Below are 26,537 nucleotides of genomic sequence, written 5' to 3'. Positions count from 1 at the left end.
ACAGTGTGGTCACAGATGGAGCAATGACAATGGGTTAGTTATTAAAAATCTGTGGTGTGGTTCTGTTAGGCCCACATGGTATTTTTGCCGCGAAACTGTGGAGAGGGCGGGATTCGGACTGTTCCATTCTGTATCCGGGGGGAGTTATAAAGATACTCAGAGCAGAAACTCATTGTAATCATAATACAACTCAATTCACTCTCACTGTCGTTTTCTAACGACTTCTACATACAATTCCAATATTCTGGGCTCACAAAAATAAAGTATTAAGCCTGGAAACATATTTGAACTAAACTCGAAACTCAACTACTCCCCTGCTTTTTGAGACAAGTACCTGAACTGGTGTTGTTTTTTAAAACCATTCATTCATTGATTTTGTTGAGTGAACTGCATGACTTCTGAGAGAAAGAAAAGCCGTCTCTCAAACGAGTTAAAATGCTGTTATCAACAAAGGTAAGTTATGTTTAACAGTTGCAACTTTTATATCGTCCCGTTTAGCTAAAACACTGGGGAAATAGCTATACACATGATACGTCTTGGTGGTATAGTCCAATCCAGGGACCGAAGGCCATCTGCTCCACTTTGGACCAAAACTAAGGAACAGGCTAAATTAAGTCATTAAATGTCCAGTTGCGAATTTCATAAAATGAAGTTTTGATAGCCTGTGTCATAGCTAGATATCAGTGCTACAGTATTTTAATGTGAAAATGGCATTGGAAAACATTTGGTCCACTGTTTACCTTCTGTTAGTGGGCCACTCTCATTCACACTACGATGCCGCTGCTCTGTAATGGCCTGATCACCTGTCCATCATCAGACTACTTTCTGGAGTGTTCCATATTATAACGAGATCAGAGCCAGCACAGTATGGCAGTGCTCTCTGTACGCCAGTGTGAAAAGGCTATTATCTATTACAGTGTCGCTTTATCACCGATCTATAGGATATTTTATAGGAAGTTCATTTTAAGTGTCTGGATTTAAAGCGTCAATAATCAGTTCAAACAATAAAAGCGTACTCTGCCCGTGTTTCGCTAAAAAGCTGAGGGATGGGGCTGAAGAAAGTTAACCTCTCTTAAAATCAATGACAGCGCTATGATGCAAGGACTTTTAACATTCATGCCAGTGATGGAGTCGAGTCCTTAGTGTTCCAGTCCGAGTCTTTTATACTCGAGTCACGAGTTCCTTGGTAAGTTAGTGCTAAAAGCTGCGGTCCAACCATTTTTTTTTTATTACACTGTTGCACATTTGTAAGGCTACATAGATAATACAGCTATCTAATATTTGCTGTTGTAGCTAGTATGCTAAATTATGCATAAGATGTATTTTTTTGACAAGTCTCAACCGGACATATCGCATTGTATTCGTCACATATTTCTAAACAATAGACTAGCAGTGAAATGCGTACACACGGGCCGTTCCCAACAATGCAGAGAGAAAGAAAATAGAGCGATAATAGTAAAGTACATAATAATAATAATAATAGATTGGCTGTATACACTGGGTACTAGTACCAAGTGGATGTGCAGGGGTACGAGGTAATTGACGTAGATATTTACATAGAACTAGGAGTAAAGTGACATAATAATAATAATAGATTGGCTGTATACACTGGGTACTAGTACCAAGTGGATGTGCAGGGGTACGAGGTAATTGACGTAGATATTTACATAGAACTAGGAGTAAAGTGACATAATAATAATAATAATAGATTGGCTGTATACACTGGGTACTAGTACCAAGTGGATGTGCAGGGGTACGAGGTAATTGACGTAGATATTTACATAGAACTAGGAGTAAAGTGACATAATAATAATAATAATAGATTGGCTGTATACACTGGGTACTAGTACCAAGTGGATGTGCAGGGGTACGAGGTAATTGACGTAGATATTTACATAGAACTAGGAGTAAAGTGACATAATAATAATAATAGATTGGCTGTATACACTGGGTACTAGTACCAAGTGGATGTGCAGGGGTACGAGGTAATTGACGTAGAGATTTACATAGAACTAGGAGTAAAGTGACATAATAATAATAATAATAGATTGGCTGTATACACTGGGTACTAGTACCAAGTGGATGTGCAGGGGTACGAGGTAATTGACGTAGATATTTACATAGAACTATGAGTAAAGTGACATAATAAACATTAGCAGCAGTGTCTGTGATGAGAGAACTTAGTGCAATAAGGGTCAGTGCAGATAGTCCAGGTAGGTATTTGGTTAGCTATTTAATTATTTATCAGTCTTATGGCTTGGGGTGATATATATGTAAAATATATCACTAGCCACTTTAAACAATGCTACTTAATATAATGTTTACATACCCTACATTATTCATCTCATATGTATACGTATATACTGTACTCTATACCATCTACTGCATCTTTATGTAATACATGTATCACTAGCCACTTTAAACTATGCCACTTTGTTTACATTACTCATCTCATATGTATATACTGTACTCGAAACCATCTACTGCATCTTGCCTATGCCGTTCTGTACCATCAATCATTCATATATCTTTATGTACATATTCTTTATCCCTTTACACTTGTGTGAATAAGGTAGTAGTTGTGGAATTGTTAGGTTAGATTACTTGTTGGTTATTACTGCATTGTTGGAACTAGAAGCACAAGCATTTCGCTACACTCGCATTAACATCTGCTAACCATGTGTATGTGACAAATAAAATTTGATTTGATTAGAAGCTGTTCAGGGTCCTGTTGGATCCAGACTTGGTGCATCAGTACTGCTTGCTGTGGGGTAGCAGAGAGAACAGTCTATGACCTGGGGGGCTGGAGTCTTATACAATTTTTAGGGCGTTCCTCTGACACTGCCTGATATAGAGGTCCTGGATGGCAGGAAGCTCGGCCCCAGTGATGTACTGGGCCATCTGCACCATCCCCTGTAGCGCCTTGCGGTCAGATGCCACGCTGTTGCCAGACCAGGCGGTGATGCAGCCAGTCAAGATGCTCTCAATGGTGCAGCTGTAGAACTTTTTGAGGATCTGATGGCCAGTCATGGCAAATAATGTCCCCTGGCCAAAAAAGTGTCCCACTCTGCATCACAATGAGATCCGATAAACTATTAGCGTCCGTTGCTATATCAACGGTGTGATGACCTAATGAGTAGAATTGTGGAGATCATTACAGCCATAATGACGTTCTTTTCATCATCGCTATGCAAACAAGGCCCGTTGCTGTGACAATTACGCTGTTTTAAACAAGTTTTGTTTAGCTAATAAAATGAAAACATTACTTCAAACTACTGTTGGGTACCTTGTTAACATTACAACATGAAATCCAATGGCAAAGAAAACATGTCATCTGCTTGATACATTAAATTAAAATCAAAGTTTATTTGTCACGTGCGCCGAATACAACAGGTGTAGTAGACCTTACAGTGAAATGCTGAATACAACAGGTGTAGTAGACCTTACAGTGAAATGCCGAATACAACAGGTGTAGTAGACCTCACAGTGAAATGCTGAATATAACAGGTGTAGTAGACCTTACTGTGAAATGCTGAATACAACAGGTGTAGTAGACCTTACAGTGAAATGCTGAATACAACAGGTGTAGTAGACCTTACTGTGAAATGCTGAATACAACAGGTGTAGTAGACCTTACTGTGAAATGCTGAATACAACAGGTGTAGGTAGACCTCACAGTGAAATGCTGAATACAACAGGTGTAGTAGACCTCACAGTGAAATGCTGAATACAACAGGTGTAGTAGACCTCACAGTGAAATGCTGAATACAACAGGTGTAGTAGACCTCACAGTGAAATGCTGAATGCAACAGGTGTAGGTAGACCTTACTGTGAAATGCTGAATACAACAGGTGTAGTAGACCACACAGTGAAATGCTGAATACAACAGGTGTAGTAGACCTTACAGTGAAATGCTGAATACAACAGGTGTAGTAGACCTTACAGTGAAATGCTGAATACACCAGGTGTAGTAGACCTTACAGTGAAATGCTGAATACAACAGGTGTAGTAGACCTTACAGTGAAATGCTGAATACAACAGGTGTAGTAGACCTTACAGTGAAATGCTGAATACACCAGGTGTAGTAGACCTTACAGTGAAATGCTGAATACAACAGGTGTAGTAGACCTTACAGTGAAATGCTGAATACAACAGGTGTAGTAGACCTTACAGTGAAATGCTGAATACAACATGTGTAGTAGACCTTACAGTGAAATGCTGAATACAACAGGTGTAGTAGACCTTACAGTGAAATGCTGAATACAACAGGTGTAGTAGACCTTACAGTGAAATGCTGAATACAACAGGTGTAGTAGACCACACAGTGAAATGCTGAATACAACAGGTGTAGTAGACCTTACAGTGAAATGCTGAATACAACAGGTGTAGTAGACCTTACAGTGAAATGCTGAATACACCAGGTGTAGTAGACCTTACAGTGAAATGCTGAATACAACAGGTGTAGTAGACCTTACAGTGAAATGCTGAATACAACAGGTGTAGTAGACCTTACAGTGAAATGCTGAATACACCAGGTGTAGTAGACCTTACAGTGAAATGCTGAATACAACAGGTGTAGTAGACCTTACAGTGAAATGCTGAATACAACAGGTGTAGTAGACCTTACAGTGAAATGCTGAATACACCAGGTGTAGTAGACCTCACAGTGAAATGCTGAATACAACAGGTGTAGTAGACCTTACAGTGAAATGCTGAATACAACAGGTGTAGTGGACCTCACAGTGAAATGCTGAATACAACAGGTGTAGTAGACCTCACAGTGAAATGCTGAATACAACAGGTGTAGTAGACCTTACAGTGAAATGCTGAATACAACAGGTGTAGTAGACCTCACAGTGAAATGCTGAATACAACAGGTGTAGTAGACCTTACAGTGAAATGCTGAATACAACAGGTGTAGTAGACCTTACAGTGAAATGCTGAATACAACAGGTGTAGTAGACCTTACAGTGAAATGCTGAATACAACAGGTGTAGTAGACCTTACAGTGAAATGCTGAATACAACATGTGTAGTAGACCTTACAGTGAAATGCTGGATACAACAGGTGTAGTAGACCTTACAGTGAAATGCTGAATACAACAGGTGTAGTAGACCTTACAGTGAAATGCTGAATACAACAGGTGTAGTAGACCTTACAGTGAAATGCTGAATACAACAGGTGTAGTAGACCACACAGTGAAATGCTGAATACAACAGGTGTAGTAGACCTTACAGTGAAATGCTGAATACAACAGGTGTAGTAGACCTTACAGTGAAATGCTGAATACACCAGGTGTAGTAGACCTTACAGTGAAATGCTGAATACAACAGGTGTAGTAGACCTTACAGTGAAATGCTGAATACAACAGGTGTAGTAGACCTTACAGTGAAATGCTGAATACACCAGGTGTAGTAGACCTTACAGTGAAATGCTGAATACAACAGGTGTAGTAGACCTTACAGTGAAATGCTGAATACAACAGGTGTAGTAGACCTCACAGTGAAATGCTGAATACACCAGGTGTAGTAGACCTCACAGTGAAATGCTGAATACAACAGGTGTAGTAGACCTTACAGTGAAATGCTGAATACAACAGGTGTAGTAGACCTTACAGTGAAATGCCGAATACAACAGGTGTAGTAGACCTCACAGTGAAATGCTGAATACAACAGGTGTAGTAGACCTTACAGTGAAATGCTGAATACAACAGGTGTAGTAGACCTTACAGTGAAATGCTGAATACAACAGGTGTAGTAGACCTTACAGTGAAATGCTGAATACAACAGGTGTAGTAGACCTTACAGTGAAATGCTGAATACAACAGGTGTAGTAGACCTTACAGTGAAATGCTGAATACAACAGGTGTAGTAGACCTCACAGTGAAATGCTGAATACAACAGGTGTAGTAGACCTCACAGTGAAATGCTGAATACAACAGGTGTAGTAGACCTCACAGTGAAAGGCTGAATACAACAGGTGTAGTAGACCTTACAGTGAAATGCTGAATACACCAGGTGTAGTAGACCTTACAGTGAAATGCTGAATACAACAGGTGTAGTAGACCTTACAGTGAAATGCTGAATACAACAGGTGTAGTAGACCGCACAGTGAAATGCTGAATACAACAGGTGTAGTAGACCTTACAGTGAAATGCTGAATACACCAGGTGTAGTAGACCTTACAGTGAAATGCTGAATACAACAGGTGTAGTAGACCTTACAGTGAAATGCTGAATACAACAGGTGTAGTAGACCTTACAGTGAAATGCTGAATACAACAGGTGTAGTAGACCTTACAGTGAAATGCTGAATACAACAGGTGTAGTAGACCTTACAGTGAAATGCTGAATACAACAGGTGTAGTAGACCTTACAGTGAAATGCTTACTTACAGGCTCTAACCAAGAGTGCAAAAAAAATAAAGAAAAAGGTGTGTGTGTGTGTGTGTGTGTGTGTGTGTGTGTGTGCGCGCGTAAGTAATGAAATAAAACAACAGTAAAAAGACATTTGAAAAAAGAGTAGCAAGGCTAGGTTGACACCTGTTAGTCAGGCTTATTGAGGTAGTATGTACATGTAGGTATATACAGACACCTGTTAGTCAGGCTTATTGAGGTAGTATGTACATGTAGGTATATACAGACACCTGTTAGTCAGGCTTATTGAGGTAGTATGTACATGTAGGTATATACAGACACCTGTTAGTCAGGCTTATTGAGGTAGTATGTACATGTAGGTATATACAGACACCTGTTAGTCAGGCTTATTGAGGTAGTATGTACATGTAGGTATATACAGACACCTGTTAGTCAGGCTTATTGAGGTAGTATGTACATGTAGGTATATACAGACACCTGTTAGTCAGGCTTATTGAGGTAGTATGTACATGTAGATATATACAGACACCTGTTAGTCAGGCTTATTGAGGTAGTATGTACATGTAGGTATATACAGACACCTGTTAGTCAGGCTTATTGAGGTAGTATGTACATGTAGGTATATACAGACACCTGTTAGTCAGGCTGATTGAGGTAGTATGTACATGTAGGTATATACAGACACCTGTTAGTCAGGCTTATTGAGGTAGTATGTACATGTAGGTATATACAGACACCTGTTAGTCAGGCTGATTGAGGTAGTATGTACATGTAGGTATATACAGACACCTGTTAGTCAGGCTGATTGAGGTAGTATGTACATGTAGGTATATACAGACACCTGTTAGTCAGGCTGATTGAGGTAGTATGTACATGTAGGTATATACAGACACCTGTTAGTCAGGCTTATTGAGGTAGTATGTACATGTAGGTATATACAGACACCTGTTAGTCAGGCTTATTGAGGTAGTATGTACATGTAGGTATATACAGACACCTGTTAGTCAGGCTTATTGAGGTAGTATGTACATGTAGGTATATACAGACACCTGTTAGTCAGGCTTATTGAGGTAGTATGTACATGTAGGTATATACAGACACCTGTTAGTCAGGCTTATTGAGGTAGTATGTACATGTAGGTATATACAGACACCTGTTAGTCAGGCTTATTGAGGTAGTATGTACATGTAGGTATATACAGACACCTGTTAGTCAGGCTTATTGAGGTAGTATGTACATGTAGGTATATACAGACACCTGTTAGTCAGGCTGATTGAGGTAGTATGTACATGTAGGTATATACAGACACCTGTTAGTCAGGCTGATTGAGGTGGTATGTACATGTAGGTATATACAGACACCTGTTAGTCAGGCTTATTGAGGTAGTATGTACATGTAGGTATATACAGACACCTGTTAGTCAGGCTTATTGAGGTAGTATGTACATGTAGGTATATACAGACACCTGTTAGTCAGGCTTATTGAGGTAGTATGTACATGTAGGTATATACAGACACCTGTTAGTCAGGCTGATTGAGGTAGTATGTACATGTAGGTATATACAGACACCTGTTAGTCAGGTTTATTGAGGTAGTATGTACATGTAGGTATATACAGACACCTGTTAGTCAGGCTTATTGAGGTAGTATGTACATGTAGGTATATACAGACACCTGTTAGTCAGGCTTATTGAGGTAGTATGTACATGTAGGTATATACAGACACCTGTTAGTCAGGCTTATTGAGGTAGTATGTACATGTAGATATATACAGACACCTGTTAGTCAGGCTTATTGAGGTAGTATGTACATGTAGGTATATACAGACACCTGTTAGTCAGGCTTATTGAGGTAGTATGTACATGTAGGTATATACAGACACCTGTTAGTCAGGCTGATTGAGGTAGTATGTACATGTAGGTACATACAGACACCTGTTAGTCAGGCTTATTGAGGTAGTATGTACATGTAGGTATATACAGACACCTGTTAGTCAGGCTTATTGAGGTAGTATGTACATGTAGGTATATACAGACACCTGTTAGTCAGGCTTATTGAGGTAGTATGTACATGTAGGTATATACAGACACCTGTTAGTCAGGCTGATTGAGGTAGTATGTACATGTAGGTACATACAGACACCTGTTAGTCAGGCTTATTGAGGTAGTATGTACATGTGGGTATCGTTAAAGTGACTATGCATATATGATGAACAGAGAGCAGCAGAAGCGTAAAAAGAGGGGTTGACGGGTGGTGGGACACGATGCAGATAGCCCAGTTAGCCAATGTGTGAAGTTACTCACCTTACAAAGTCAGCTAATTTCCACTCCATTCATATGCAAATCATGATTTTATTTTAACCTTCTTCTCTTATCTACACAAATCAAATTTGAAATCAAATCAAATGTTTTATTTGTCACATACACATGGTTAGCGGATGTTAATGTGAGTGTAGCGAAATAATATAAATTCAGTTGTCTGATATTGTGATTTATTTTTGTTCTATCTCGCATAGCCCATTAATACAGCCCATTAATACAGCCCATTAATACAGCCCATTAATACAGCCCATTAATACAGCCCATTAATACACCCTTGTGGTTGAATGAATATAGATAGATAGATAGATAGATAGATATTGTAGGTCTTTAGGAAACAACAATGAATAATGTGCAACAAATAAATACCATTAAAGGATACGTTACAATAATGAACACCTTGTGAAACAGCTGTGAAAACCAACCTGGCAATATTTAAGATTTTCATATATAAACTTTGATATTTTTTGGCAGAGTTGTGTCATTAATTTATTTTCACAGATTTTTTTTTTTTTTGTACACTCACATGGCAATCGTAGACTAAAAAAAATGGAATTCTGGTGTGTGGAATATTGAGGAGGTGGTTACCGTGTGGGTGGGATGTTCTGCCTGTTCTCAACTGTCTGCAATAGGCTGAGAGAGGCAGGACTGAGGGCTTGTAGGCCTGTTGTATAAGGCAGGTCCTCACCCGACATCACCGGCAACAATGTTGCCTATGGGCACAAACCCACTGTCGCTGGACCAGACAGGACTGGCAAAAAGTGCTCTTCACTGACGAGTCGCGGTTTTGTCTCACCAGGGGTGATGGTCGGATTTGCGTTTATCGTCGAAGGAATGAGCGTTACACCGAGGCCTGTACTCTGGAGCGGGATCAATTTGGAGGTGGAGGGTCCGTCATGGTCTGGGGCGGTGTGTCACAGCATCATCGGACTGAGCTTGTTGCCATTGCAGGCAATCTCAACACTGTGCGTTACAGGGAAGACATCATCCTCCCTCATGTGGTACCCTTCCTGCAGGCTCATCCTGACATGACCCTCCACAATACCACCAGCCATACTGCTCATTCTGTGCGTGATTTCCTGCAAGACAGGAATGTTCTTGTTCTGCCATGGCCAGCTAAGAGCCCGGATCTCAATCCCATTGAGCACGTCTGGAACCTGTTGGATTGGAGGGTGAGGGCTAGGGCCATTCCCCCCCAGAAATGTCTGGGAACTTTCAGGTGCCTTGGTGGAAGAGTGGGGTAACATCTCACAGCAAGAACTGGCAAATGTGGTGCAGTCCATGAGCAGGAGATGCACTGCAGTACTTAATGCAGCTGGTGGCCACACCAAATACTGACTGTTACTTTTGATTTTGACCCCCCCCCCCTTTGTTCAGGGACACATTATTCAATTTCTGTTAGTCACATGTCTGTGGAACTTGTTCAGTTTATGTCTCAGTTGTTGAATCTTGTTATGTTCATTCAAATATTTACACATGTTAAGTTTGCTGAAAATAAACACAGTTGACAGTGAGAGGAGTGTTTCTTTTTTTGCTGAGTTTATGAATGACTACAGTATATGCAATAATTGTATATACAATTGCATTGTTTCCCTCAGTCAACAGCTGCAGCTCTCATCCGAACTCGGTGCTGTTGTGTGCAAAGAGAATTACCTTCAGGTTGTTCTCCCACCCTTCCTGGTACCAATCAAAGGACTTGCCCATGGCAGTCTTGAGGGTCTGGTTGGTCCATTCATCAAACCTGGAGGGGGAGGGGGAAGCGATATCTATTGACAATGTAAGATATTAAAATATGTCTGATTTATGTACCATACAAAAACAAATTGTAAAACTAAATAAAAGAAACCATTGGTGACAGAATATAATCTATAACAGCTGTACCTTGTTCCAGCGTTCATGACTTCGGTCACTCACGATGACCTCGAGAGAACAGATGTCCGTCATCGCCTTGGCGATGGGTATCATACAAAATGGGTATCATACAAAATGAAAAAAATAAATGTTCTGTTCCAAGCACCCTTTTTTAATGGGTTTACAGAAGGGAATTTATAGTTAAGCACGTTCTCTTCCTGTACTGACCTTAATGGTTGTTGGCTCCACCCACTTGGTAAAGTGGTCGGTCGCCGTCAGCCACCAGCTGTTGTCAATCCTGGATTTAGTGAAGGGTCCGATGAGGTCCGCCCCAAACATTTAAAGTGTTCGAGAGAAGATGACTTTATTCTTACCCGTATCTGTGTCATACAGTAGGCAGATGTTCATACATGTAAGGATACTGACACACACGCACATTCTATAATATTGAACTCTGCTGTGGTCAAAATAAAGCAACCATTACAAAACAACCTATCAGGGCAGAATTTGAATTGGGACACGTACCGATCATGTGCCGTGGTAAAACATCTTTAATGGGCTTCAACTCCGGCGCCAACTTCTAGCAGGCTGGACCGGGCACTGACCTTCAAGCAAAACGTGACAAATTAAAACATTGTGTGCTCTCTGATTATGACGTTCATTGAAATAATCATTTCAGATATATAATAGAATGTGATTGATAAACAAAAGGTTATTTCACTTGCCCAGTTGTCCACCTCCTTGACAATTCCACATCAGAAGATGCGTAGGTTGATTTTGGCAATCATGCGTTTCACTCCGAAATGGCCAGCATGCATCTCGGTCAGCACGGCCTCCTTCTCCTCCTTAGTAATAATTCCCCTCCTATGTGGCTGGCCATCCTCCCCCGATAGGAACATATGATTGCCTAACAAGTTGGAAGAGAATAGTTATTGAAATACTCAAGTCTAAGTACATTTGCACTGCTGTCTCTCTCTCTCGCTTTGTTTTTCTCTCTGTTTTTTTTCTGTCTTCCTCTCTCTCCCTGTCTCACTTTCATCCTTTCTCACTTCCTTCCCCCCCCCCCCACCCCCCTCCCTCCCTCTGTGTCTGTCTAGTGAAGACACCTAGTTAAGGGCAGTTAGTTACCATAATTGCTTACTATCCATTTGATTGATCAGGTTTAACTTTATAGCTAGACAACTCAATGTGACAGACATATAACTATATCAGTGGAGGCTGCTGATGGTATCAACCAAATGGAAACCACGTGTTTGATACCATTCCATTTACTCCATTACAGACATTATTATGAGCCATCCTCCCCTCAACAGCCTCCACTGAAGTATATGTATAGCTAGCAACATGTGGATGACCAACTAGCTTGTTGAAAAATGGTTGTACACAGCTAAATCCGTCCAGTTATCTAATAGAAGTTCATTTCTCTGAATGTTGCACCTGTTTTCGAGATCGGTGGTGCCTTCATAGTACCTCGCCTGGTTGACAAGATCAAATGAAATCTCCTTTTGAGGGATGCCATTGAAGTGCAAGCTACATGCAAACAGTAACACTTACAGTATCTAGCTAAATAAAACTGTCTGGCTAGCAGACTAGGCAGGCTGAGGTAAATAAGTATAACTACAGTAGCTAGCAACGTCAATCTAAAAATAGATTAAATAATTTCTTCCTATTTCACAGTATTTTCTTTATATAGACAAATGTATTGTATTTTCGGTCTTCTGAAACAGCAGTTAGTCAGCAGGTTGTCACCGTCAAAAACAACATCCTTGGAGAACAATTCTGAGGTAATAATTTTGCATGGACTGGGCGAGTGCTTATGAGGTGAAATAGAACTAGGACTGCCCGTGTCCTCCTTCCTTCGCGACCACTACGAGGTAAAATAGAGCCAAGCTTAGTCAAGCTTAGGTTCAATACATAATCCAGTCTGAATTTTGCAAATTCTAGCAACAGCCCTAGCAACAGAAGCTACAACTCATTGAATCCCATTGTGATGCAGGTTGGGGACAAAAAAAATGTACATGACAGGCCCATGCCAAATCATTTCAGCCTCCTGAGAGGGAAAAGGCGTTGTCTAGCCCTTTTCATGACTATTGTTGTGTGTGGACCATGATAGATCCTTAGTGATGTGGACACCGAGGAACTTGAAGCTCACAATCCGCTCCATTACAGCCCTGTCGTTGTGAATGGGGACGTGCTCGGGCCCCTGTTTCTTGTAGTCCACGATCAGCTCCTTTGTCGGGCTGACGTTGAGGGAGAGGTTGTTGTTGTTCTGGCACCACACTGCCAGGTCTCTGACCTCCCTATAGGCTGTCTCATCACCGTCTGTGATCAGGCCTACCACTGCCACTTTGTTATCAAACTTAATGATGGTGTTGGAGTTATGTCTGGCCTTGCGTAATGAGTGAACAGTGAGTACAAGATGGGACTAAGCACTCAACCCTGAGGGGCCCCCGTGTTGAGGGTCAGCCTGGCAGATGTGTTGTTGCCTACCCTCACCACCTGTGGGCGGACCGTCAGGAAATCCAGGATCCAGTTGCAGAGGGAGATATTCAGTCCCAGGGTCCTGCGCTTGGAGGGCACTATGGTGTTGAACACTGAGCTGTAGTCAATGAACAGCATTCTCACATACTGTAGGTGTTCCTCTTGTCCAGGTGGGAAACGGCAGTCTGGAGTCCAATAGAGATTGCGTCATCTTTGGATCTTTTGGGGCGGTATGCGAATTGGAGTGGGTCCTGAGTTGGCGAATTGGTGTTGCTTTGAGCCATGACCAGCCTTTCAAAGCATTTCATAGCTACAGATGTGGGTGCTATGGGGCGGTAGTCATTTAGACAGGTTACCTTGGCATTCTTAGGCACAGGGACTATGGTGGTCTGCTTGAAAAATGTAGGTATTACAGACTGGGTCAGGGAGAGGTTGAAAATGTCAGTGAAGACACTTGCCAGCTGGTCAGTGCATGCTCTGAGTACACATCCTAGTATTCTGTCTGGCCCTGCGGCCTTGTGATTGTCAACCTGTTTAAATGTCTTATTCACATCGGCTATGGAGAGCGTGCTCACACAGTTGTCCAGAACAGCTGGTGCTCTCATGCATGATTCAGTGTTGCTTACCTCAACGCAAACATAAAGTCATTCAGCTCGTCTGGTAGGCTCGCGTCACTGTGCAGCTTGCTGCTGGGTTTCCTTTTTTGTAATCCATGATAGTTTGCATGCCTTGCCACATCCGACGGGCTTCAGAGCCGGTTTCGATCTTAGTCCTGTATTGACACTTTGCTTGTTGGATGGTGTAACAGGGTTTATTATAAATGCCCGGATTAGTGTCCCACTCCTTGAAAGTGTCAGCTCCAGCGTTTAGCTCAGTGCGTAATCCATGGCTTGCAATCCATGGCTTCTGGTTGGGATATGTACGTACGGTTATTGTGGTGACGCTGTCGATGTACTTATCAATGAAGCCGTTGACTGTTGTTAACTCTTCAGTGCCATTGGATGAATCCCGGAACTATATTCTAGTCTACGCTATTGAAACAGTCCTGTAGTTTAGCATCTGCTTATCTGCTTCATCGGATCACTTCAGTTTTGAGCACGTCACTGGTACTTCCTGTTTGAGCTGTTGCTGGTAAGCAGGAATCAGGCGGATAGTCAAGTGGAGTCATGAAAATCGTGACTTCGCTCCGTGTCCTGGACTTGAGTATTACAACGCTGATCCATGCCATCAAAATGATAGTTTTAACCATGTTTTAAGGCTATACACTGAGTGTAAAGAACATTTTATTTATTTTACCTTTATTTAACTAGGCAAGTCAGTTAAGAACAAATTCTTATTTTCAATGAAATCAGGGGACGACAGATTTGTACCTTGTCAGCTCGGGGATTTGAACTTGCAACCTTCCGGTTACTAGTCCAACGCTCTAACCACTAGGCTACCCTGCCGCCCCATTTAAGGACACCTTCCTAATATTGAGATGAGCACCCCCCTTTTGCCCTCAGAACAGTCTCAATTCATCAAGGCATGGACTCTACCATGTGGACTCCAATGCTTCCCGTAGTTGTCAAGTTGGTTGGATGTCCTTTGGGTGGTGGACCATTCTCGATACACCTACTACCATACCCCGTTCAAAGGCTCACAAGCCATGTCTCAAGGCTCAAAAATCCCCTTAATTTACAGTGATTGAAGTGGATTTATCAAGTGACATCAATACGGGGTCATAGCTTTCACCTGGATTCATCTGGTCAGTGTGTCATGGAAAGAGCAGGTGGTCTTAATGTTACCACCCCGTATTCTTCATATAGTGTTTGTTTACATTTACAATGTTTACAAACATTGAAGTAAAACAAGCCTATATTTTGGGTTCTGATGGGGTACGACAGTTAAACTAAGCTCATGAAGTATTAGAAGATATATTTAAGAATCAATGGGTGCATTTCAGTAAATGAAAATGCAAATATTGTATGTATCAAATGCAGATTGCCCTTTTTTAATCTGTTGCCCCTCCTCCCCTAGACCCCCAGGGCCCTGGCGGCCATCTTTGAGAGTCCCAGTGACGACGAGGACTTCCTGGGTTTCGCCGTGCCAGTGCTGAGTGACAGCGAGTCAGACAGCCTAGCCTCCGAGGACTCTGGGAAGCCGGTTGGTAGCTGCTGATTATTACACCCCACACACACACACTGCAATCCTTGTTTCTGTATCCTGCTACAGTTGGCCATTTAAATAATCATTCCATCTCTCCCTCTCTCCAGGCCATGTCTTTCAGGTCAAAGTTTGTGACTTCGGAGTTGGTTAGTCTGTTTAGCCATTCCGACAATGAGGGGGAGGAGTTTGAGGGCTTCAGTGAGGAAGAGGAAGAGAAGAGGGGTTCCAGAAGCAGGACGAAGGCTATGGTGAGACCTAACTGGTTCTCTCTTGTCTCTCGTGTCCTGTTCTGTCTCCTGTTCTCTCCAGTGGGAGGTGCGTATGAGGATTCTTGGTTATAACATGACTCATCTTTCTTCTTTTCTCTCATTCTGCCGTTCCAGTGCATAGCGGAGGAGAGTGATGAGGACACAGGGTTCTACTCTGAGGGGGAGGAGCCAGACACACACAAGAGGAAGAGTCTCTGTGTCGCCTTCAGGTGTGTGTACTTGTGTGTCCGAGTTTGTGTTAGCCGGCTTTTTGCTGTTTAGCCTAGAAGTACCAGTCGATGGAAATGCATTTTTGAATTATACTGATAATTCTGCTTCAGGTTTCCCACAAAAAGACTCTCTGCCCAGAAAGGGGAGGCGCCATTCAACGCCGCCCCTCCGGAGAGGAGAACCAATGAGAGGCTGCATCTAAAAAGGGGTTTGTCTCAGGAGTCCAGTGGGAGGGAGACACCGGGTCAGAAACCGCCCCCCAAAAAAGAGGCGGTAGGAAAAGAGAAGATGGAGGTCGAGTCTCGGGTTCTAAATAAACGAGCCAAGAACATCCAGGAGAACAAAGCCATGGTACATGACCTCTAACCCTTGACCAGGGTCGTCGTGTCCCTCAGTCAGAAATACTACTGAACCCAAACCCTCTTTTTTTCACTCCTCTGATTCCTGTCTCTTGTTGTTATTATTGTGTGTGTTTTAAACGTGTCTTCTCAGCTTCTGGTTTGTTGTTGTTGTTGTTGTTGTTGTCCTCCTAGTTGGCCAAGCTGTTTGCTGACCTGACCAACATGTCTGAAGTCACCTCGTCTCCTACCGTGAGTACATTGCACGCTAGACTGAGCTACAGTTTGTTCCAGATTTAATTTACAGGCTCATTCCACCAAATGAGGTGCCTTTTCTGAGTAAAGTAACACGTTTTAGATTCTGGTAATTCATACTAACTGAACCTTTTTTTTTTTTTCACAAAATGTTAACGTTCTGTGATTTCAAAGAGCAGATGTTTCATTTTAAAAAACAAACATGTTTTCCTGTCTCACGATAGGGGGGAAAAATGTTACCTGACAAATATAAAGTAACAGGGTTGACTTCATCTTAAATCATCCATAAATCCCCTTGTGGCAGGTAGGGAATGGGAGCGTGTCGTGTGGCAGGTAGAGAATGGGAGCGTGTCGTGTGGCAGGTAGGGAATGGAAGCGTGTCGTGTGGCAGGTAGGGAATGGGAGCGTGTCGTGTGGCAGGTAGGGAATGGAAGCGTGTCGTGTGGCAGGTAGGGAATGGAAGCGTGTCGTGTGGCAGGTAGGGAATGGAAGCGTGTCGTGTGGCAGGTAGGGAATGGAAGCGTGTCGTGTGGCAGGTAGGGAATGGAAGCTTGTCGTGTGGCAGGTAGGGAATGGAAGCTTGTCGTGTGGCAGGTAGGGAATGGAAGCTTGTCGTGTGGCAGGTAGGGAATGGAAGCTTGTCGTGTGGCAGGTAGGGAATGGAAGCGTGTCGTGTGGCAGGTAGGGAATGGAAGCGTGTCGTGTGGCAGGTAGGGAATGGAAGCGTGTCGTGTGGCAGGTAGGGAATGGAAGCGTGTCGTGTGGCAGGTAGGGAATGGAAGCGTGTCGTGTGGCAGGTAGGGAATGGAAGCGTGTCGTGTGGCAGGTAGGGAATGGAAGCGTGTCGTGTGGCAGGTAGGGAATGGAAGCGTGTCGTGTGGCAGGTAGGGAATGGAAGCGTGTCGTGTGGCAGGTAGGGAATGGAAGCGTGTCGTGTGGCAGGTAGGGCAAAATAAATAAAGGTGAAATAAAAACTAATTGTATGCAAACATCACAATTGTTTTATTTATTGTTAAAACATTTCGAAGGAATAATTTCACAAAACAAAAACACAAGTTCAGTTCACGTAACAGGGTTGATTTTAATGTTTGTATTTTTTTTATTTTAATTAATCACTAATCACACACAATAAATAATAAGCAACAAAATAACTAGGGCTTTACAATGCTGGTGAGAACCTGGGTTAAAATCTTCCTAGAAATCACAGAAGAGGGACACTTAGCAAGTATTAAAAAAAATCTGATTTATTGAATTTTCCATGTGGCCTATTTTTTTTTTTTACCTTTATTTAACTAGGCTAGTCAGTTAAGAACAAATTCTTATTTTTAATGACGGCCTAGAAACAGTGGGTTAACTGCCTGTTCAGGGGTAGAACGACAGATGTGTACCTTGTCAGCTCGGGGGTTTGAACTTGCAACCTTTCGGTTACTAGTCCAACGCTCTTAACCACTAGGCTACCCTGCCTGTGGCCTAATATTAAAGGTCACTTCATTTAATATAATATTGGTAGAAAATTTCTACTTAAAATATCAAAGGGATCCCAGGCTGTGTCACAACCAACTGTGACCAGGAGTCCCATGGGGCGGCTCACAATTGGCCCAGCGTCTTCCGGGTTAGGGGAGGGTTTGACCCGGGGGGGGGTTTTACTTGGCTCATCGCACTCTAGCGACTCATTGTGGCGAGCAGGCCCCCTGCAGGCTGACCCTGGTTGTCAGTTGTACAGTGTTTCCTCAGACACGTTGGTAGGGCTGGGTTCCCGGGTTAAGCGTTGTGTGTTAAGAAACGTGGCTTGGCGGGTCACGTTTCGGAGGAAGCATGACTCGACCTTCGCCTCTCCCGAGCCTGTTGGGAGTTGCAGCGATGAGACAAGATCGTAATCACGGAATTGGGGAGATAAAGGGCAGTAAAAACTGTTTTAAAATTATAATAATACCAAAGAGAGGAAATCACTCATTTCATAGAACGACACCACTAGATTGCAATCAGACTGAATCTGTAAATCACCTTGCATCCCATAGATTAGTGACGCTGCACCTCGTCTGGCTCAAGTTGACCCCCCCCCCGAAACGTGCTGACTTTCTCAGGCGACTCATGACTTCTGGGTGTTGTGGTCCTGACTGTTGCGTTGTGGGTGTTGTTCTGTTCCAGAAGAAGAGGCGTGTGATTGAGAAGCCGCCCCCACGTAGACGAGGTGTGTGTGAGGGGGGCGAGAGGAGGAACCCATCGCGTGCGGCCAGACCGCCAGAGAAGTTTGGGGTGGAGGAGAGCGGTACCTCCCCTTCACGACACCACAGATCCGTGAGAACTATCGACGTCGGGAAACTACTGGAGGTAAACAACGCGTAAACACCAGGCTGCTGACAGGAGAACGGCTCATAATCAATGCAGGTGCTTCTACACCTGCATTGCTTGCTGTCTGGGGTTTTAGGCTGGGTTTCTGTACAGCACTTTGAGATATCAGCTGATGTACGAAGGGCTATATAAATAACATTTGATTAATAATGGTGCTGATGGAATAGCATCAAACACATGGTATCAGCCATCACCACGACCCCTTCCTCCCCAATTCAGATGCCACCAACCTCCTGTGACACACACACACACACACACACACATAAAGCATGCGCATAAAAACACAAACGCATTACTTACATAAGCATGCACACACTAGACACCCTTTGATCATTGTGTGTGTGTGTGTGTGTGTGTGTGTGTGTGTGTGTGTGTGTGTGTGTGTGTGTGTGGTGTGTGTGGCGCCAGGTAGACGAGCTGGGTAGAAGCGGGAAGAAGAGGAGGGCGAGCAGCGGGAGGAAGAGGAGAATTACCCATGTGAGATCAGTGGATGAAATCACAGAGGAAGAGCTGGACAACGTGGCGCAACGTGCCAAAGACAAGATACTGGACAAGGACCACGTAAGACACACACACACACACACACACGCACAGCAAGGCTTTTACAGTCGTTTCCTCATCTCCTGTCCTGTGATAGAGATGTGGATCTGATGTGTGTGTGTGTGTGTCTATATCAGGGCAGCACGTGTCACCAGTGCAGACAGAAAACTCTGGACACCAAGACGGTCTGTCGTAGTGGAGTGTGTATAGGGGGCAAAGGTCAGTTCTGTGGGCCCTGTCTGAGGAACCGCTACGGAGAGGACGTACACACGGCTCTACTAGACCCGGTCAGTACACATACAGGCCTACTAGACCTGGTCAGTACACACACAGCCCTACTAGACCTGGTCAGTACACACACAGCCCTACTAGACCTAGTCAGTACACACACAGCCCAACTAGACCACACACAGCCCTACTAGACCTGGTCAGTACACACACAGCCCTACTAGACCACACACAGCCCTACTAGACCACACACAGCCCAACTAGACCACACACAGCCCTACTAGACCTGGTCAGTACACACACAGCCCTACTAGACCACACACAGCCCTACTAGACCACACACAGTCCTACTAGACCTGGTCAGTACACACACTACCCAACTAGACCACACACAGCCCTACTAGACCACACACAGTCCCACTAGACCACACACAGTCCTACTAGACCACACACAGCCCTACTAGACCACACACAGCCCAACTAGACCACACACAGCCCTACTAGACCTGGTCAGTACACACACAGTCCTACTAGACCACACACAGTCCTACTAGACCACACACAGCCCTACTAGACCTGGTCAGTACACACACAGTCCTACTAGACCACACACAGCCCTACTAGACCTGGTCAGTACACACACAGCCCAACTAGACCACACACAGCCCAACTAGACCTGGTCAGTACACACACACAGCCCTACTAGACCTGGTCAGTACACACACTACCCAACTAGACCACACACAACCCTACTAGACCACACACAGTCCTACTAGACCACACACAGTCCTACTAGACCACACACAGTCCTACTAGACCTGGTCAGTACACACACAGCCCTACTAGACCACACACAGTCCTACTAGACCTGGTCAGTACACACACAGCCCTACTAGACCACACACAGCCCTACTAGACCACACACAGTCCTACTAGACCACACACAGCCCAACTAGACCTGGTCAGTACACACACACAGCCCTACTAGACCTGGTCAGTACACACACTACCCAACTAGACCACACACAACCCTACTAGACCACACACAGTCCTACTAGACCACACACAGTCCTACTAGACCACACACAGTCCTACTAGACCTGGTCAGTACACACACAGCCCTACTAGACCACACACAGTCCTACTAGACCTGGTCAGTACACACACAGCCCTACTAGACCACACACAGCCCTACTAGACCACACACAGCCCTACTAGACCACACACAGTCCTACTAGACCACACACAGTCCTACTAGACCACACACAGTCCTACTAGACCTGGTCAGTACACACACAGCCCTACTAGACCTGGTCAGTACACACACAGTCCTACTAGACCTGGTCAGTACACACACAGCCCTACTAGACCACACACAGCACTACTAGACCACACACAGCCCTACTAGACCACACACAGTCCTACTAGACCACACACAGTCCTACTAGACCACACACAGTCCTACTAGACCTGGTCAGTACACACACAGCCCTACTAGACCTGGTCAGTACACACACAGCCCTACTAGACCTGGTCAGTACACACACAGCCCTACTAGACCACACACAGTCCTACTAGACCTGGTCAGTACACACACAGCCCTACTAGACCTGGTCAGTACACACACAGCCCTACTAGACCTGGTCAGTACACACACAGCCCTACTAGACCACACACAGCCCTACTAGACCACACACAGCCCTACTAGACCTGGTCAGTACACACACAGCCCTACTAGACCACACACAGCCCTACTAGACCTGGTCAGTACACACACAGCCCTACTAGACCTGGTCAGTACACACACAGCCCAACTAGACCACACACAGCCCTACTAGACCTGGTCAGTACACACACAGCCCTACTAGACCACACACAGCCCTACTAGACCACACACAGCCCAACTAGACCACACACAGCCCTACTAGACCTGGTCAGTACACACACAGCCCTACTAGACCACACACAGCCCTACTAGACCACACACAGCCCAACTAGACCACACACAGCCCTACTAGACCTGGTCAGTACACACACAGTCCTACTAGACCACACACAGCCCTACTAGACCACACACAGCCCTACTAGACCACACACAGCCCTACTAGACCACACACAGCCCTACTAGACCACACACAGCCCTACTAGACCACACACAGCCCTACTAGACCTGGTCAGTACACACACAGCCCTACTAGACCACACACAGCCCTACTAGACCACACACAGCCCTACTAGACCACACACAGCCCTACTAGACCACACACAGCCCTACTAGACCACACACAGTCCTACTAGACCACACACAGCCCTACTAGACCACACACAGCCCTACTAGACCACACACAGCCCTACTAGACCACACACAGCCCTACTAGACACCAAATATTTAGTTTCAGCACTAAATCCTTGTCTTTTTCCTCTTGTTCTCTCCTTCTCTCCCTTTTTCTCTCTCTGTGTCCTCTCTCTCTCTCTCTCTCTTTCCCTCTCTCTCCTTATTTCTCTCTCTCTCTTTCCCTCTCTCCTTATTTCTTTCGCTCTCTCCCTCTATCCCTCGCTCTTTCTCTCTCTGTATCGCTCTTTCTCTCTCTGTATCGCTCTTTCTCTCTCTGTATCGCTCTGTATCTCTCTGTATATCTCTCTGTTTCTGTATCTCTCTCTCTCTCTCTCTGTATCTCTCTCTCTCTCTCTCTCTCTCTGTATATCTCTGCCTCTCTCTGTATATCTCTCTGTCTCTCTCTCTCTCTGTATATCTCTCTCTCTCTCTGTATCTCTCTCTCTCTCTCTCTGTATATCTCTGTCTCTCTCTGTATATCTCTGTCTCTCTCTGTATATCTCTGTCTCTCTCTCTCTCTGTATATCTCTGTCTCTCTCTGTATATCTCTGTCTCTCTCTCTCTCTGTATATCTCTCTCTCTCTCTCTCTCTCTGTATATCTCTCTCTCTCTCTCTCTGTATCTCTCTCTCTCTCTCTCTCTGTATCTCTCTCTCTCTCTCTGTATCTCTCTCTCTCTCTCTCTGTATATCTCTCTCTCTCTCTCTGTATATCTCTCTGTCTCTCTCTGTATATCTCTGTCTCTCTCTGTATCTCTCTCTGTCTCTCTCTGTATCTCTCTCTCTCTCTCTCTGTATATCTCTGTCTCTCTCTGTATATCTCTCTGTCTCTCTCTGTATATCTCTCTGTCTCTCTCTGTATCTCTGTCTCTCTCTGTATATCTCTCTCTCTCTCTCTCTCTCTCTCTCTCTCTCTCTGTATCTCTCTCTGTCTCTCTCTGTATATCTCTCTGTCTCTCTCTGTATATCTCTCTGTCTCTCTCTGTATCTCTCTCTCTCTGTATCTCTCTCTGTCTCTCTCTGTATATCTCTCTGTCTCTCTCTGTATCTCTCTCTCTCTGTCTGTCTGTCTGTATCCCCCTCTGTCTCTCTCTCTCTCTCTGTCTCTCTCTGCATATCTCTCTGTCTCTCTCTGTATCTCTCTCTCTCTCTCTCTCTCTGTATATCTCTCTGTCTCTCTCTGTATATCTCTCTGTCTCTCTCTGTATCTCTCTCTCTCTCTCTCTCTCTCTGTATCTCTCTCTGTCTCTCTCTGTATGTCTCTCTGTCTCTCTCTCTCTCTGTCTCTCTCTGTATATCTCTCTCTCTCTCTGTCTCTCTCTCTCTCTCTGTCTCTCTCTGTCTGTCTGTCTGTATCCCCCTCTGTCTCCAGGACTGGGAGTGTCCTCTGTGTAGAGGTATCTGTAACTGCAGTCTGTGTCGAAGGAGAGAAGGACGCTGTGCTACAGGACAACTGGTCCATTTGGCTCAACACAAGGGCCACAGCAACGTCCAAGATTACCTGGAGAGGTAGGTGTGTGTGTGAATGTTGGTTTGAGCCAATCAAGGTTGTTTAAAATGTTTTTAAAAAACTCTCTCTTTTTTACCCTTTCTCTCTCCACAGCATCCAGAAAGATCTTAGAGCCTAGAGACAAGCAGACAGCGCCCCCGTTGGTCAGAACTGAGATTTACACCCAAATGTAATAATCTCTCCCGTCTCCTGAAGTGTACACTCGTTCACTTCTTCCCACCAATCTGAAAGTATTGGATTGGAGGAGACATGGGCTAAAAGAGGTTTCCACCATATTTCTTACACCAGACAATCCCTAATAAATCAATAAATGGAAGTGAACAAGTGTACACTTTGGAAGGAAGGTGAGATAATTAGGACGTCGTCACACTGACGCACATTGTCCTGTTTTAATAGCGTCACGGTTCAGACTAGAACTCGGGGTTGTTCCTCAACCTCTGCCACAGGTCCCTCTGACACCTTATTTAATCACAGTCATGTTCAGTAGGCACACGACGCTTTGAAACGGGGAGGTAGTACCTGACATTCTGCAGGAAGAACCGTAATAACATACATATGTTATTCAGTATTTATTTGGACAGTGAAGCAGAAAGATTTGATTTATCCACCATTTTGGATTTGAGATCAAATGTTGTATGAGGTGACCCGTACAGAATGCAGGGGTTGAAACCGGTTCAGGGAACAGAACCGAAATCCTGACAATAACGAAAATGTTCAAGGAACAGAATCCGAACTGGGAACAAAAGTAATCTATACTATATGGGAACAGAATTGTTATTTTAAAATTATGAGAACTGGTTAATAAATGTTCCGGGCATTTTATTATTTAATTTTTTTCAGTCCCACAAAAAAATGTTTAAAAAAAAGCGCCTTTGCAAAAGCCCACTCTCTGTCAATCAACCTTCCTCCAGCGTCTGTCTGCCAGCTGAAAATCACTGCCTATGTGTGCGCATGTAGTCTACCAAGAATGCTTTAATAGGTTTTTATTAGTCGAGGTAATTGAGGTAATATGTACATGTAGGTAGAGTTATTAAAGTGACCATGAGTAGATTATATAAAGAGAGTAGCAGCAGCGTAAAAGAGGGGTCTGGGTAGCCCTTTGATTAGCTGTTCAGGAGTCTTATGGCTTGGGGGTAGAAGCTGTTAAGAAGCCTTTTGGTCCTAGACTTGACGCTCTGGTACCGCTTGCCGTGCGGTAGCAGAGAAAACAGTCTATGACTAGGGTGGCTGGAGTCTTTGACAATTTGTAGGGCCTTCCTCTTATACCGCCTGGTATAGAGGTCCTGGATGGCAGGAAGCTTGGCCCCAGTGATGTACTGGGCCGTTACGTACTACCCTCTGTAGTGCCTTGCGATCGAAGGCGGGGCAGTTGCCGTACCGGGCAGTGATGCAACCAGTCAGAGGACACTCTCGATGGTGCAGCTGTAGAACCTTTTGAGGACCCATGCCACATCTCTTCAGTGTCCTGAGAGGGGAATAGACTTTGTCGTGCCCTCTTCACGACTGCCTTAGTGTGTTTGAACCATGATAGTTTGTTGATGATGTAAACACCAAGGAACTTGGAGTTCTCAACCTGCTCCACTACAGCCCCGCCGATGATCGTAAAACGGCAGCCATTAGTCACGTGGCGCCATTAGCCACGTGACGCCATTAGCCACGTGGCGCCATTGGCCACGTGGCGCCATTGGCCACGTGGCGCCGAAGAAGATGGCTGTAGCATCTCGCGTCCTACTCTTGTCTGGCCATCACACATGTAAACAACGTTAGCTTGCCCCCCACTCTATAGCAAGCTGCTCTAGCCACAGTTAGTTTGGGTCGAACCGGTTCAGAACTTTCTTTTGCTGGTTGTAAAAAAATATATATATTATGGATCTGTTCAGAACGGAACTATTGGAAATGTAAACTTTTATTTAAGGGTATTTTCATATCTGTTTTTACCGTTTTTAAAAATGAAAGCACTTTTATGTATCTAGTTCCCCCCATTTTGAAGGTGTCATAAGTATTTGGACAAATTCACTTTTTTTGTATTAAAGTAGTCACGTTTAGTATGTGGTTTCATATTCCTAGCCCACAATGACTACGTCTAGCTTGTCGCTCTACAAACCTTTGTAGTTTGTTTTAGTTGTGTTTTGAGATTGTTGTGCCCAATAGAAAATGAATGGTAGAGGTATAAATATCATAATGCTAAACTCACCCGTCATTGGTGATAGTGAGAGGTTAGCATATCTTAGGGGGGGTATTATCTTTGTTCCTCTTAACTTTCTCACTCATCGTTATTCACGATTTTAATTCATGATTATCCATAATCGTGGTAGCATCCACATTTTAATGTAATGTTCAGAAATGTATTCTATTCTTATTTACAATAAAAGTGACTCCAAAATGACGCAATACCTTAATTAACATTTGTTCTCAAATCTCAAAATGCTGGAGTATAGAGCCAAATTAAAGTTTTTTTTTAGCTACACTGTTGAAATAAATACGTAGGGGAGTGTATATTTACCATTTGCAGAATGTTTTGCTACGGTGTGCCCTACTGAACACAACCCAGGAAAACCATTACTTGTTGGACACTGCTCCTAAAAAGGTTGAGTGACACGGATGGAGATGTGTGGTTCAGCATTTTGACAGGCAGCTCAATTCTGGTCTTTTGACCAATCAGATCAGCTCTTAAAAATATTTTTGCGAAAAGATCTAATGTGATTGGTCAGAACACCAATTAGAGGGGGGTGGGGGGGGGGGGGGGTCAGAATTGTTCTGGCTGTCTAAATGCAACCTTACTACTACTACTTTGTTTTTATGTACGTTGACTTTTGATGTTGATGGGCTACTTTTCTACGTGGGTTAAGACGATGCTGTTGCTTGTACCATCCATGGACAACAGATGTTGTAAAATAGTACTGAAAAGGTTTAACTTCTTTTTTTTAATCATAATTTTTATGCAACAACAGTCAGGCAGTGGAGTCAAACTTATTTTATTAGACGTGGGATGAAGCGGAGGATAAAAAACAACACTATTAAATTGCCTATTTTTTTTATTTGGAAAATAACGTTTACACAGGTATTATTACGCTAAATTAGCATAGTTAGTGTTTACGTCACTGGAGAGTTTACCCACCTATTTTACCACTACGTCCCTGATGGTAAGACCTTTCACTGAGTCAGTGTCTCCTAAATTACTCAAACGTGACTCTAGACCATAGCCGATACAAATGGACACCTTTGGTGTGTACTGTACTGTTTTTAATACACTGTGTTTATAAATAAAGGTTTTATCACTGCCTCGAACAGTGGACACTTTGAATCTGAATAAAATAACTGAAGTTATGTTTA

General features: G+C 43.7%; 1 protein-coding gene across 2 annotated transcripts; it reads left to right on the top strand.

The window, feature by feature from the left end:
• The first annotated feature begins 323 nt into the window (after positions 1–323).
• LOC110487913 (cell division cycle-associated 7-like protein) lies at positions 324–26,537 on the top strand. Of its 2 annotated transcripts, none has more exons than XM_021559831.3 (11): positions 324–453; positions 15,041–15,166; positions 15,277–15,417; positions 15,553–15,647; positions 15,759–15,999; positions 16,182–16,238; positions 18,390–18,572; positions 19,002–19,154; positions 19,271–19,420; positions 23,067–23,203; positions 23,298–26,537. In XM_021559831.3, exons 1-11 carry the CDS (start codon positions 436–438, stop codon positions 23,320–23,322), a joined length of 1,326 nt encoding a protein of 441 aa, XP_021415506.3. In that variant the 5' UTR covers positions 324–435; the 3' UTR covers positions 23,323–26,537. The 2 variants fall into 2 exon arrangements, with proteins under 2 accessions (XP_021415506.3, XP_036827458.2); XM_036971563.2 differs by lacking the exon at positions 324–453 and adding an exon at positions 838–1,186.

This window comes from Oncorhynchus mykiss, chromosome 30, assembly GCF_057628025.1.
Source record: "Oncorhynchus mykiss isolate SJ-2025 chromosome 30, ASM5762802v1, whole genome shotgun sequence".
NCBI classification, from domain to species: domain Eukaryota; kingdom Metazoa; phylum Chordata; class Actinopteri; order Salmoniformes; family Salmonidae; genus Oncorhynchus; species Oncorhynchus mykiss.
This window is presented reverse-complemented; position numbering and strand designations above follow the sequence as displayed.

Bases quoted from the DNA above. Each gene is read 5' to 3' on its own strand.
- LOC110487913 (XM_021559831.3), top strand. The intron at 15,167-15,276 runs GTTGGTAGCTGC...CCCTCTCTCCAG, and splicing joins CCGAGGACTCTGGGAAGCCG to GCCATGTCTTTCAGGTCAAA. The intron at 15,648-15,758 runs GTGTGTGTACTT...ATTCTGCTTCAG, and splicing joins AGTCTCTGTGTCGCCTTCAG to GTTTCCCACAAAAAGACTCT.